The sequence below is a fragment of the Trematomus bernacchii genome, unplaced genomic scaffold (assembly GCF_902827165.1).
Source record: "Trematomus bernacchii unplaced genomic scaffold, fTreBer1.1, whole genome shotgun sequence".
NCBI classification, from domain to species: Eukaryota; Metazoa; Chordata; class Actinopteri; order Perciformes; family Nototheniidae; genus Trematomus; species Trematomus bernacchii.
Genome location: NW_022987547.1, coordinates 2758500 through 2773424, shown reverse-complemented (window position 1 = coordinate 2773424; position 14925 = coordinate 2758500). Strand labels below are relative to the sequence as shown.

General features: G+C 37.5%; 1 protein-coding gene across 2 annotated transcripts; it reads left to right on the top strand.

Annotated features, from left to right (window-relative positions):
* Positions 1-1536: 1536 nt before the first annotated feature.
* Positions 1537-14925, top strand: fybb (FYN binding protein b). Of its 2 annotated transcripts, XM_034123111.1 has the most exons (19): positions 1537-1753; positions 4994-5948; positions 7598-7727; positions 7817-7869; positions 8575-8597; positions 10326-10384; positions 10688-10808; positions 10967-11126; positions 11299-11419; positions 11932-11951; positions 12075-12144; positions 12277-12363; positions 12815-12855; positions 13119-13188; positions 13291-13390; positions 13635-13797; positions 13940-13973; positions 14179-14210; positions 14303-14925. In XM_034123111.1, the coding sequence occupies exons 1-19, from the start codon at positions 1751-1753 to the stop codon at positions 14323-14325; spliced, it is 2265 nt and encodes a 754-aa protein (XP_033979002.1). In that variant the 5' UTR covers positions 1537-1750; the 3' UTR covers positions 14326-14925. The 2 variants fall into 2 exon arrangements, with proteins under 2 accessions (XP_033979002.1, XP_033979003.1); XM_034123112.1 differs by lacking the exon at positions 12277-12363 and having other exon boundaries at positions 1541-1753.

Below are 14925 nucleotides of genomic sequence, written 5' to 3'. Positions count from 1 at the left end.
TTTCAGTTCTGAAAAAAATAAAACATTTTACATGTACGTATCTCTGTATGCCTATGATTAGAGTACATAAAAGGTCCTCAAATTCCATACATAAAAAACAAACGTGATTTTATAATAAGGAGAGAGCAATTTATATATATGGGGCCCAGTAAATAGAAGTGTGAATAGTCATGACATGGCAACGCTGTAAATATCCTTAAGCAATGCTTCGTAATTTAATCCAGATGAGAAGATATGCAGTGAGTTAACAGGACATTTGTGTAAAACATCACACATGCCTAAATGTGGATGTTAGTTTCTGCAAGTGTAGTTGCATCTTACAGAAAGGGAAGAAGAAGTAAGTAATTATAGGTTTGGAAACACTCTGGTGGGCAAATAACGTACAAATACAATTAAATATCTAACAGCGTCTCCTTATAACAGGAATGATCAAATCTGCATGTGGGTGTGTTGTAGCTTCCACAGTCCAAATGAATGGCAGTCAGGCAGATTAAAGACTGTTTTAACATAGACAGGAAAATGAGAGTAAAGTCTGTCTATTTTCTCCAGGTACATACTTTGATGAAATAGATGTATTTCAAGCGTTTAATGTTTGTTTCTTAGCAATTCTCCTTATTTTCTAAGAAATGTGCTTTATTATTTACATACTGCATACATACTGAAGTACAAAAACAAAATGCCTGTGCCAAGGAAGTACAGTTATTTATTTTTGTTAAGCATTCACAGCTTCCTATGAATAGTCCCATTGAAATGTGTCATGCAATGATAATATAACCATGACATCCACTAGGAGGACTGCTCAGCTATCATTGGGTTCACTGACCTGTTCCACTTTCTCACACAATGCATTTGTCAACCTCTTTCTTCTAAACACTTACTCATACTTTTCTCTGTATTCAGGGAGATAATCCAGTTTTTCCCACCCTACTGAGTGCCGAAACCACTAACCTAGGCTTAAGTGGCCACAAAGTCAACACAAAAAAACACTACATGGTCCAGAGTAAAAACTAAACTACCAATACAATACATTATACCTGAACTATTACTTCAGAAAGATCAGCACAGACGTTCACGGACCCTATCACACCCCTGACTGTACCTGTGGTGCCACTTTCAGGTAAAAATCAAAATGTTTACAGAACTTTGTATGACCAAATACCTTGTGAAATAAGTTATACATGCTTATTCGTACATTTTCGCAGGCTAACATTGTAAACTTATGGTGAACATCGTTAACATTTTACTGCCACATTTTAGCATGTAAGCCTTATTATCGTGAGCCTATTTGCAATGCAAGTCATGTGACATTTCTTTCCCCAAAATAGTCACATTTGAAGTGTTTCAAACAAAGGAACAAGCCTCACAGTGTTTTCTATTCACCTGCCGCTGAGTGAGTGAGTGGGCACCAGTTGTTGAGCACAGAGGGAATGTGCAGGAAGTTTGCCAGGGATAGGCAAATCCATCAGATAAAAACACACAGATAACAGAGGCTGGGACACTCACACAAAACATACTTACTACTAAGAGAGGAAGTAGTCTGCTTATGTCACCAACTGAACCAGAATGTTCATCCCCTCAACATACAAACACACACACTCATGTAATGCTCGCTGTCACTCACCATATCTTACCTCTCTCTCTTCGACAGCAACAGAAACTCACACAGACACACTGATCAAACACACTCTGCTGCACTTTACACACCAACCATTCGGACGTAGCAGAGGTACCTGGGGCTGCTGTTCTCAGTATGGTGAGTACAACTAAACTGGCAATTAAAACTGTTAAATTACTATTGAAAGCTACAATTTGAAATATGTCGCACTATATGAAGATTTCACAAGATTTATAGTTATATGAGAATTGTGAGTGACAAGTATGTCTTTGCAACAACTTCCTCAAGTAGCATTCTTGTACACATTAATTTACCAATGCAATGTGTTTAAGCAAGTTGTGCATGTGTGATTCAGGAGGATTAAGTTAAATAGAAGTTAAATAGTACGCTGGCATTCAACACACCTTGGACTTCAGAGTCACTGTAGCGATTTGTAGGCTTTTAGTTAATCTAATAAAAGAGCCAAATTATTTGAATTGCATTTAAAGTTTCCATTTGATTTCTTCATTTATATTGTGTAAAAACAGTATTCACCCTCTTGGTATTTTTCTTGTGCGGGTTCGTGTTAACTAGATTGAGCAAGACAACTTTGGCCTCCACTTTTCATCACACTGGAAATAGAAATCATGGTTCCTCTTTACTTGGACAAGAAGTGAGTCTTTTCTCTTTCATTTCTCAGCTAGTCATTGCACTTAACATGTACCTATGCTTAATGGCTGCATAGACGGCACAAATATATGGTATATTTGCAGCAACAGGAAATTTAGCTATAAGCTAACGCCTAACTATATTCTAAGAGGTGTTTCAAACATTTGAAAGTTCATTAAACAAAATTGCAACTGGACAAACATTTAGAGAAGCGGTAATTGCGACTGTCTGGTAAAGAACATATTGGGTCATTTTTAGTACACTGTGGTTAAGAAACAGACGCGTGATGAGGGAACTTTCTTCTGATTTCATATGCAGCCATATCATGACAGACTAAGGGTATTGGTACCACTGCAAGATGTTACTGGCACTATTAAAGTGACACTCCACCCTAAGCCTTTTTTTAGGGCATCAAATACGGAACCTGCTGCAGAGTTTGCTTAAGAAAGGTGTTAGATGTAAAGTAAAAGTGGGCAGTGGCCTTCTCAGCTAAAAACAATGCTCCAACATCCCTTACGTGTCCATTCCCAGGCCAAGAAAACGGCAATATACCGTAATAAAAGATTTGTAGCCATATTTTGAATGATGGAGGGATATAACTGCAGAGCAGAGAAGTCCAGTATGTCAATTAAAGTAGAAAAATGTAATCTGAAAAGCTGCAAAACGCTTAAACTGGCAATCATTTTCCAACAAATATCTGCTTGTAGTAACCTAAAACTATGACATGTTCTTATGGTTATGTTTTGGCAAGTCTAAAGGCAGAGTTAAGGTTATATTTTCTCCAGCATATAACAAAAAACATAATCATTTCCTACAACTTCCATGCCATACAAAAGGCACTATCTTGACTGGAAATGTTTTGCAAATTAACATAATTCTAAAACATGTAAGCCAAAACAATTGTCAAGGTCGTGAGAAGACATGAAGCTTCAATCTCGAAATGTAACTCGTTCAGAATTATTAAAAAGTAAACCATGAGCTTAACTTGGGTTTGCATCTCTCATAAACATCATGCAGAAATCATTCTTGTTACAATAACACCCAGCAGCTTCTTCTTTTTGAAGCAAGTAGGACTGGTTTTACAATACTGTAGCTAGGTATTTGGTTAAATGTTGTTATTAGATCTGACATTTATTATTGAACTTCCTATTCTTCTTCAGGTATAACATTATACTTTGCATCACACAGTTTCCCCTTACTTTCACTGCTCTGTTGTAGGACTAACATCAGGTGTGTGTGCTCATGATCTTATCTTTACTTCCTGGTATGGTGCTGACTCCAGTCCAACCTGCCTCATTTCAATAGGAGTGGCACCTACTTGGTCTGTTTATTGTTGCACTTCGTAAAGCGGCATGAGTTATACTGAGTTATAACATTTTGCACATTGTGCTCAAAGGAGAGAAACATTCCAGATGTTTGAATGGCTCAATTGAAAGCAACACAATAGACTATTTTATTGACATTTCCCTTCCCCCAATCAAACTGCAATACAATAAACAATTGCTAAGGCTCAACAACAGACATTCATTTTATTTCAAACCTTTATTTATGCAGGTGAATCCCATTTAGATCATTGATCTCTTTTTCAAGGGTGACCTGCTGCACGTAGGTTCCACATGAATACATATAAACATAAAACAAAAAGGACATCATACAGCATATTTACAGCGACTACAGTTTACATAGCTAGTGACATTTACAGGTTCCAACAGTTTCTGATTGGATAGCATCTATCCGTGCTTTAAAAACATTTAGTGGAACCAAATAGCTCATATTGCAAACATAGCTGCCTCTCTTCAATGAATATTTGACAAAAGTAGCTTTTGTTAATTAAGTAATAAAGCACTTTACCTGCAATTACGAGTTTATCTATTTTATAGTCGTGTATCATTTACATATAAGACTTTCCCTTTATGTGTCGTTTAACTTTGATCTGCTTTTAAGAATGTTTTCTTTATCATTTTGAGGGGAATAGCTTTCAAGGGAAGTCTCAAAAAATAGACTGACAGTATAGCTAACAATAATGGCACCTTTTTCTTTTCTTTTGGAGCTTGTCCTGCTAGCTACTTTTATTGGAAACGGATAACAACACTTGGTTCGTTTTATTTCAGTGTGATACTTTCAAAATCAACTCTACTCTTGCTAGTTTATAAAGATTGCCAATCCAAGCTCTAATAACCCAATGTTGGTGACACACACATTCACACACCAATGGCTTACGTGGAAAGGTGAGCGTTGATGCTAATTATTATCACTTTGGGTTTATTGTCTGTTCCTTATGTAGCAAGCCTGAACCTCTGATGAATGGACAACTTGTACCTCTTCAGCAAGAGCTGTGTGTGTAGTTGCTCTGTGTGTTTGTATCATGGTTTGTGTCAATAGGTATGAGTGTTTTATGAGTGGCCAATAGAAGCAAACAGAGAGGTTAAGTAACCACAGAAAACAGCATGTATCACATAAAGCGATTGGAAAAGAGAGAAGGAAATCCCCTGAGAGCAAATAAGGCTTTTTAATGTTAAGCAACTTTCCGTTCCCATGTGAAGTTTCATAAAAGTCAAATAATGAGGATTTCTTTTTTTCTTGCTCGTTCCAGCAGTTTCAGTTTCTGTGGCAGAATATTTTGTTGTGCTGAAATCATTTTGCATCCTGCACAGCCCCAATGTTATTTTCAATTCTGCTTTTGTATTCTGATTATAATTCTTCTTCCTGATTCTCTTCCACTCTTTCCAGGCAAACAAAGCCGATGTAAAGGCCATGATGGCTCGGTTCCAAGCAGGTGGGGTCAACACTGACGAGTCTTCGTTCACACCGCCCGGACGCATCAAACAACCTCTTAACCCCACCCTCTCCTTCGGCCCCACCATACCCACAAAGAAACCCGTCCAGGAGACCTTCTCAGGCGGTTCCATAAATACTCCTCCTAAACCCTCTTATCTGAAAAACACAGCAACAAATAAAAGTGACTCAGAGGTAAATGATCCAAACGTTGCTAAAGCCCCAGCAAGCAGGTTTGCCAGCACCCAGGATGATTCCAACAGCAACAGAAAACCTTTCGCCGTTAATAAACAGCAGCCAACCTTGAAGTCACCTTTTTTACAGTCTTCTGAAGCTAAAGGCCCTCTACAGAAGCCTCCCCCCTTCAACAAGCCCCCACTGAGCTCCACCCTGTCTGACCCTAAACCTACCTATCCTAAACCCCCCCCACCATTGAACTCCAAGCCCAGCTGGGTGAAACAAGACAGCGGTGGAGGTTTACAACCAAAACCGAGCAGCAGCATTGGAAAGTTAATGCAGCAAAATGAAGAACTGGCAGGAGCTGGCCTCAACACTGCGAACAAACCTTCACCTTCGGCAAACCTTTTTAAGCCCCCGATCAACTACAGGACTGCTCAGAATACCTTCAACAAAGAGTCAGATAACGGCCAGGTAGCAGATGACAAACCGTCAAACACCACCACCAACTCTGTCCCTCCTCCAAAACCTCTAGCCAGTAAAAAACCCAGCATCAAAAAACCTCCAAAGCTTTTTCCTCAGACAAGCAGCATTACCAATGATGCCACTTCAGGCCCCAAGAAAAACCCCCTCCCCAACAGTTTAGCGTTGGGCCCTGCTCCTGCCAAACCCAACCGACCCCCTAAAGTCGACCTGGAGAGCTTTAAAAGAGGTGCTGTGGCCTCTGATAATGGTAAGTAGGGGTACATAAGGAATTAAAAGGCTGGTTTGTGACACTATACTGTAAATGTACCAATCTAGGGGGTTAATATCTGTATGAGTATTTGCACAAATGACTCCATTTGTCAATGTGCAATGCACTACAGAGTTGCTTCTTACAAAGTTGCATTACAGTTTGAGGCATCACCAAATGAATAACAGCTTAACCCCAGTAAGGAAGTGTCATCACACTTTAGGTGCGACCGTTAAACCCAAGCAAGCATTCTTTATTTAGATTAGAGTGAGAAGTTGCAGGCTTCAAAGAATCAGAATCAGAATCAGAATACCTTTATTAGACCCACAGAGGGGACATTTACATACATACTAAGAGCTCTATATAGGGGGGACCTTTGCTTATTTATCTGCTGAAGATGAGCAATTATTCAAGAAAGAGGAATGCCTTATTCCTTTATTTTTATTTTGCTGGATTCAAAAGTATAAAGTTGAATTTGAAGATATTACAGATTTAAATCTAAAAAACAAGCCGATCTAATTTTGTGCATGTATAAACATATTTCAAGTTAGATTAACAAATTCCTCTTGCAGTGATGATATATGTATGTTATTTGTGGTGACCTGTTGCCATTGAGGACACAAGGTTTGTTTGTTTTTCTTGGAAGGGATATAACAATTTAAATCTTTAAAAAATCTTACTTATTTAAGATTTCCTAGAAATTCAGTAAAATGATGTCAACAGTTCAGGTAACTGACTAATCTGTGATCCTATAGAGATGTAATTCGTTCTCAGGTCTCTGCTGCAAACGAGATATTGACCTGATACAAAACTTAACTAGAAGGGGTTCCTGTTACAGTTTTATTTGTGTTGATCTTCAGTCCATTTCTTTTCTGTCACAGGAAATGCCACTTTAAGCAGGATCTGTTACTGCGTTTCAGAAGTGTGAAAATGACTTCCTTCAATAGTTAAAGTGTCAGTGACATTAGCAACGTGTAGCCTGCATTTTTGTGTGTATCTTTGGTCATCTGAGAAACCAGCAATGATAACAACACCTGCATGTGCATTATACTCGTAAATGTCAATTCATCTGAACATCTAAGGAATCATTTTATACAGCGTCTACATTTTAAATTGTGTACATTCTGTACAAAATGAATACAAGTCTTGCAAAAGCTGCTTTGCAGTTGTTCATAGCACAAGATAAGAGACCAAAGTCACTGAAACACCCTTGGTTCCTCTATTTCCCCAGCCAAGTTCCCTGTCCAGTTTCTCCTTTCTCTCCCCCCCCCCCCCACTCTCCACTCTGACAGAATACATTGTGTTCACGATATGAGGAAGTAAATCCAGCAAACAGGGATCGTTTGAAGTGACTGGTTCTGTATTTAGACAAACACCTGACCTACATTGGTATTCAGTCAGAGGTGAGGGATACACGTTGACTTAAAAGCATCATAAAGAATGAGAAAAAATTGTAACAGCAGAAATAACCATTTTGCGTCTTTTCACTCGGTCATAGTGTATATCAGGGGTTTCTGTTTTGCATGAGCAACCACACTAGTCCTTTAAGGGGTCCATAGTTCTCTATGCATCAATGTATCATTGTTGGGCACTGGTAAATAACTTACAGTAATTGATTTATTTTTTAACATCCTGTTTTTCTGTCACAGGTCCTGGCAGCTTTAAGAAACCAACCCTCCCGATTCCTTCTCACGCCAGTATCCATAGCAACAACATGACCCCACCTCAACCCCTTCAGCCTGCAGTTCCCAGGCTGCCCCCCGGACACCCTGGAGCCATGTAAGCGCCACATTATTGGAGGGAAAAACCAACTAAATAATGATTATACCGTATGTTTTCTGAAGGTAACCTCTGACTGTGTGTTTCAGGATGCAGCAGGGTGAGTTCCACGAGGATCCCCCGCCTCTACCACCATCTACAGGTTCAGGAACAATCACTATTTAAATATATGTGAATTATCATGACTGCACTGTGGAAAGGCGTTTTTGTGCCACAGGAAGACATGAGAGGACTGTGTGATGGTGAACCTTGTACCATATTTAGATATCAGAAGACTACATTAGTCAGTATAGCTTGGCAGTGAATAGTCGGCCTTACTGACTTATTACCTACTTTTTTCCCTAAGGGAGGGGGGGGGCCAGTCCATGTAAACATTTATAAAAAAGCACATACTTTTAAAAGACTTAAAATTGTCAAAACTCAAGAAATTATGTTTTTCAAGGATGGGACAGTGGTGGTATGAATAAGGCTTTCTGTCAAAAACCTTGATAGCTCTCTTGTACAGCTGTTCTATGGGTTTCAGGTGTGTGGCACAAGCAAACGACCAGTTTGTGAAACAGTATTCAATGTGGGATAGAATCATGCAGTGGAGGTATGACTTTGCAGCATTGACAGTTAAGAAATGCTGCAAAGTTGTCTATTTATCTCTAGACAGTCTAGATTTCCATTCAGTGTGAGTGAAACCTCAAGAAACGTTGCTTTACATGATTCAGAGTCAAGAGATAACATGTTTACGATACACTGTTAATGTTACTAAAAACACTCAAAGCTCAAGTTAAAGGCAGATGATGAGCTTTTCCATAAGAATCATATTCTCCTGTAATGTTGATTCTTTGTTTCTCTTTAGGTCATCCCAGTCAGAGAGCAAAGGTGAGATATGTTGATTTAATTTCACATTAATACAGATTTGCATGTGATTACACATTTAAATGCAGACATACTGTACTCACTTAGATAAATAGCGTGCATGTTCAAGGTTCTTTATTTTGTCATACAAACATAGCTACAGTGTAGTTATGCCGATGAAAATCTTAGGTCAACAGTGCAACACAATAACACAGATAAACAGAAAAATATAGTGCAAGTAAATAGTAAATAGTAAATACAAAAAGAAAAATAGTTTAAAAAAGTGAAATAGTGAAATAGTGCAATAAGAGTCTATATGCAAGTTATTGGAATGATATATTAGAGAAATAGATAAATAATTACTAAGTAGCAGATGAATGTTATTGATGTTGTTTCAACAGTTCAGGTGTTTAACAGATGTTGTTTCAGCAGTTCAGTGGTTTAGCCTTATTGCCTGTGGTATGAAACTGTCTCAGAATCTGGTGGTTTTAGTACGGATGCTGCGGTATCGCCTGTCTGTGTGCTTATAAATGCATTTGAGGTGGTCAGCACATGTATATTTTTCAAATGAAGCTATTGAACATTAGTCAAATGCTTGTATTGGCTTTGTACCAAACTGAATGTGACATCTTGAAGCACACCTAAAACAGACTGAACATACTGCTGAACCTATGTTAATTAGAATCATTGCTTAACTTCACGCTGTATAATCCCTGATTCATTCCCTTAGTGACCAATTACTGAAATGCAATTGTGCTGAAGGAAAAAGGCAAATGAACAGTTCAGTGATTACAAAGATTTGAACTCAACAGGACAAAGTGTTGTGAATCAGCAAAGTCATTTGTGATTACCACAAAAACACATGTGACTAACCCAAACACTAAACCTTATGGTGCAATATGTAGCAACATGTATTGGAACATCCAGCTACAGCACGATTTAGAACAGATGATTCTTGTAAATGATAATAACTTACAGTGTATGCACAAAACAAATAAAATATGCAAGTTAGATTGATTTCAGGATACATTGTTGGTGGTGTGTGACTATATATATGTGCATATAAGTAGTGTGCAAAGAAAGAGCAGATATTCAAAGAGGAGGAATTAAAAAATTATAATTATTGGGGCAAAGATAGAAAATGTGTTAACACGAGACTATAGAGGTTTGAAGTGATTCAAGTATGAACTGAATCATGTATTAAAGTGGACCTATCATGCTATATTTGAATAATATAGTGTAGGACCATACCTATATAAGGCATATTTATACTTTTTTTTTTTCAAAATACCAAACAGATCATGCATTTTAGCCATGCCTCATTTTGCTCAATTTGACCATTTCTAGCTCTGTTTTAGCAAGGGCAGATTCAGTGAGAACAGCACCATCTACAGGCCTGGCATATGTACTACAGCGTCTCCAGCGCTTTCGAACGGCAATGGCCGTGGCTGTCTCCTCCTGATTGGTGGAGTTGGCCCAATAGCCGTAGCGCCACCGTCCTGACGTCAGGACAGTGTTCAAATCTGGATCAGTTTTTATCAGATCCGTTGTAGCCCCTTTTTTAGAGATTTGGGTATGGAGGAAAATAGAGAGGGTTGTGTTTTCTGACACTTGGTGAGTTCCCTGGAACACCGGGGACACATATTCATGTATAAAAGACGTACAAAAGTGCATTTTGCATGATAGGTCCCCTTTAAAGTAAACTAATTTCTGCTGTTCTAACTATTGCTTCTTTATGTGTGTCTTGGTCAGGAGGAAAATGTTGATCATGATGATGATGAAGACATGTATGAGGATCTTGAAGACCGATGGTGAGAGAGTGTTCTTCATTAAATCTTCACCTGTTTATCCAACATCTTTTTCATATCTATGAAAAAGCCCTGCCAAAAAAACTAAGTTTGCTGATTTTAACTCGAACGTTGGTTCAAATCCCAGTTCAGCTGTGTTTATACCTACCTTTACCGACACTGCTCTCTGGTGGTTGTTTTGCAACCATACAAAAGGTTATTGTACTTTCAGAAATGTGTTTTCTAATCTTATAAATGCTGTGTTAAACCCATTTGTCCAATTTTATAATTTACTGTCTATTGTCAAATCTCTTTTGCTCTCAAAAGGGAGGAATCTGAACAAAAACAAGACAAGCAGAGAGAGAAAGACGAGAAGGAGGAGAAAAAACAATTGGAGGCTGAGAAAAAGCAGCAGAAGAAGGAACAAGATGCCAGAAAGAAATATAAAGTGAGTCAACAAGAATGGAACAAAATATGAAACTAAAACCAGCAGGGAGTAAGCTTAGCTAAGCATAAAAAGGGATAAATATCTAAATGAATGTAACAATCTATTATTTCTTGTTTCTTGTCTGTTTGCATGTGTTTGTGTATGGCTTGGTGTGTTAGTTGGTTGGCTCCCTGGACGTCATCCACCAGGGGAAGGCGTGTGTGGATTGTAAAGGGAGTAAGACCGACCTGGCTCTGAAGCATGGAGACTGCCTGGACATCATCCGTGTCATGGGCAACCCCGAGGGGAAGTGGGTGGGTCGACTGCAGGATGGATCCAGTGAGTCCACGTATTTAATCCTCAGCTATTTCACGTATCCTTTTCTTAACATCCTTCAAAACAATCTGTTAATACAGAATAAGCCTTTGAATATGTCTCTGATTATCTGTTTATTTTCCATCTATTCATGAGCTACACATGCAATGACTAATACCCAACATCTATCCAACAGTTGGTTATGTGAAGACCACTTCAGTGGAAATTGACTTCAACACTCTGAAGAGGCATAAATCTGAGCCGGCATACGACCCCGAAGTATACGACGACATCGATGTGATGTCTTCTGATAACAGGTACTGAATTATATACTCTTACTCAACACCAGTTTGATGCACAGACAAGTTGCACTTGAAATGACTGGAGAGAGAACAAGAGAACTTCAGCTTTACGCAACACAGACACACAGATATTAAAAAGTTCACATTTTCACCGTATATTATTGTAGATATTATTAAATAAATGTCATTTTGTTTTCTGTGATTTGCTCAGAATATTCAAAGTTGACCCTTAAGGAAATATGTTTGATTAATATACATTTTTTGCAGAGAGTTAGATGGCATTATATCTGCAGTTTTAGCTTAGCTTAGCACAAAGAATGGAAAGAAATAGCTAACAGGTAGCTTGTAAAAGATTTAAAAACAATACAAATACCAGCACCATTCAAGCTCATAATTAACCAGTAATGTACACGTTACATTGCAAGATGAGTTTAGCTTTATGACCCAATTTATTACATGTATCAACTTGCCAAAACAAAGGTTTACTCAATCTATAATGTTTATCTCAAATTCTTCTTACCCTACAGTGGAATGAAAAGACCAGGAGGTATGTCCTAAAAATGAACATATTAATGTCCTCGTAATTTGTTTACAATCATTTCATTCAGTTAATATCAAGGTTGTTTTTGGTGAAATATGTTATCGTAACATCTTTACTGTTTTCCTGTAGTTGTCCTGCCCCCACCTCCAGGAGACGGAGAAGAAATATATGATGATATTGATCCAAACCTGGACGTCATGTAGGCATTTATTTGTTGTTTTCAATAGTCAGATGGAGTACGATTATCTCAGTACAATATGTTTGATGTGGACAGGAAAGTTAAAAGAATTGAAAGAAATGCAGATATGTTCATGATTGGTTGGCTCTTTAGTCCCACGGACTGCAGGTCTTCTCCTAAGAAGCCTCGTAGCTTCCTGCAGATGTTTGACCGGAACAGACGTCTATCCAGCACTAAAGAGTAAAATACACTCAGTACTAAGACTGATCACAGATCTACTGTTCATAATCACTCATCACTCATTTTTAGATATTAGTGTTCCTCTCAGATGAAGCTGATTTTGAACGTTGATTCTCTCCCCAAATCAGATCCAAAACACTTACCGACTAACACTGAAGGATGACTAATCCACACGTTGTTTCTGTTATAATCAGTGCATTAACTGTTGACGATTTTATTAACCTTTTCAACTCATTTGCATGTCTTAAATTAATATATGATTGTTAACCAGATCGTAGTATAAAGGAATTGTCCGTTAATGTCGAGTATACTAACTAAATATTGTGTTCAAATCAGTGAATGTGATCCCCATGTGTGGTTGCTCTGAATCATACTAACCTACTTTTGATTAACGATATTGCAATGATATAAATTATGTCAAATTGTAACTATTTTTATTCTCTTGTGCCAGAATGCCTCCACCAGAACAGTTCAATGCGGAGGGGAATTCAGGTATCACTCACTGTAATAGTATTATACCATGTGGATATGTGATGAAAAAGGATACTTGTTCCCAGTATTTGTCCTTCCTATATAATATAAAGTAGATATGTGCTAGTTTGAATCTCCGACTGACACACCTACTCTTCAAATCATGCTGATGGTCTTTTTTTGTAGTTTGTTTAAAATGTGCCCCCTCTGAATTCATGTAATGTCTTTGGTAATAAAGTAAAAAATATTCCATAACTAACTTATTTTTGTACGTGTTGTCACAGCAATTGATGAGGATATATACGACGATGTTGACTCTCAAAGTGGGCCTCCCGTTCCTCCGACCATCAGCAGGTACAATAATTCCCAACTACTTATATCTATGATTTGACCTGTATTTTCAAAACTGTCAGAGGTTTAAAAAAGTGACATAAAATATATATTTTTTCTCTGCAGCCTTCCACCACTAAAAGGCAGAAGCAAGACTCTAGACATGGACCCAAAAAAGCAGAAAAAGTTTGAGAAAGAGGAGAAGGAATTCAGGAAAAAGTTTAAAGTGTGTTGCTCTATTATGTCTTCAAGCATGTTTATTTGACCGCTGCAAAAAAAAATTAAACTGTCGCTTTATAATTAAAATGAATTCAGACTACAGCTACAAATAATACTTTATATCAAATTAAATTTGAAAATGTGGTATAATAATACTGGTGAATATAAAGTTAAACTGGCAAAGCTTTTCCTACATTAAAAACAAATGTGGTGTCAATAGTCGCAACATTGATGATGTCGTTCTCTTTCAGTATGAAGGGGAGATACAGGTGCTTAACCAGGTGACCATCGCCCCGACACTGACGAATAAGAAGTGGAGTGGGAAGGAGCTCGCAGTCAGAGCAGGAGAGAAACTTGACGTAATTGTTAACGCCGTGGATAACAAACTGATCTGCCGGAACGATGAGGGGAAATGTGAGTATCTGCAGCTCATTGTTAGGGGTTGCAAAAACATTTATAAATATTTAAGATTCCCACACAACAGTTTTTTTTTATTCGTCGCAACACAAAATTGGACGACCCAAGTCTAAAATCTGCTTCTGTGTGTATTTTACAGTTGGTTATGTTTCGACCGGCCACATATTTACGGAGTAAGTACCACAAACATTCACACACATAAGTACACACAAGTCTGGTTATACTGATTTTAGAAGACTTGTGAATTGTAAGGTGACCTTGGCTGTTATGTAAGGCGCCTCCAAATACAATGTATTATTATTATTATTATTATTATTATTAAGAAAGAGAGACATAAGAACATGTTGTCGGTACTGATCGTTTTGTTTTTGTTTACAGTGATGGTGATATCTACGATGATATTGGAGATGGTATGTTTTTTATTACCTTTTTTAAGCAGTGGACCCCAATCTCCATTTGAAAAGAAACACATTTTAAAATAAATATTGTATTTTCTTTTCAGATTGCATCTATGACAACGATTAGAACCATCGCACTGGGTTTATAGTTTCACACTCATACTGTTCATGTTATTTATTAATTTAATTAATTAGACCAAATTTCAAATGTTCTCTTAAATATTTATTTATCAACATTTGAGTCACAGAATAGATTAGACATGTGGGCGATGTTTCAGAGATCTGGAATTTGGCCAGCTTAATTTCTTAAATGTCATCCTTTAAATGTAGTTTTCTTCAAAAACACAAAACAAACTATTGGAATAAGGTTACTTGCAACTTTTCAGCAAAATGGGAAACATTTGTAACCAAACAGTATTTTCGTTAAGCATTTAAAAACTCCACAGCACTGTATTTACATGTATGCTTCTATTGTGCTCTGTAATTTGGTAGGAAGATCTACATGTTTTAAACATTATTGTTTTTCTGTTTTTTAAATGATGTCCATAATAGGATACTGTATATTCCATTCCTAACTTTAAGGCCAACTGGCATTTTAACAGCTCCGTAGTTAACTCTGTTGTCTTTGTCTCAAATTTTAACATGTAGAATAAACAACTGTTGGTGCCAAAATGTCTCTATTGTACTGTACATACATTTATAAAATACATATTGATTTTTGTCTAAA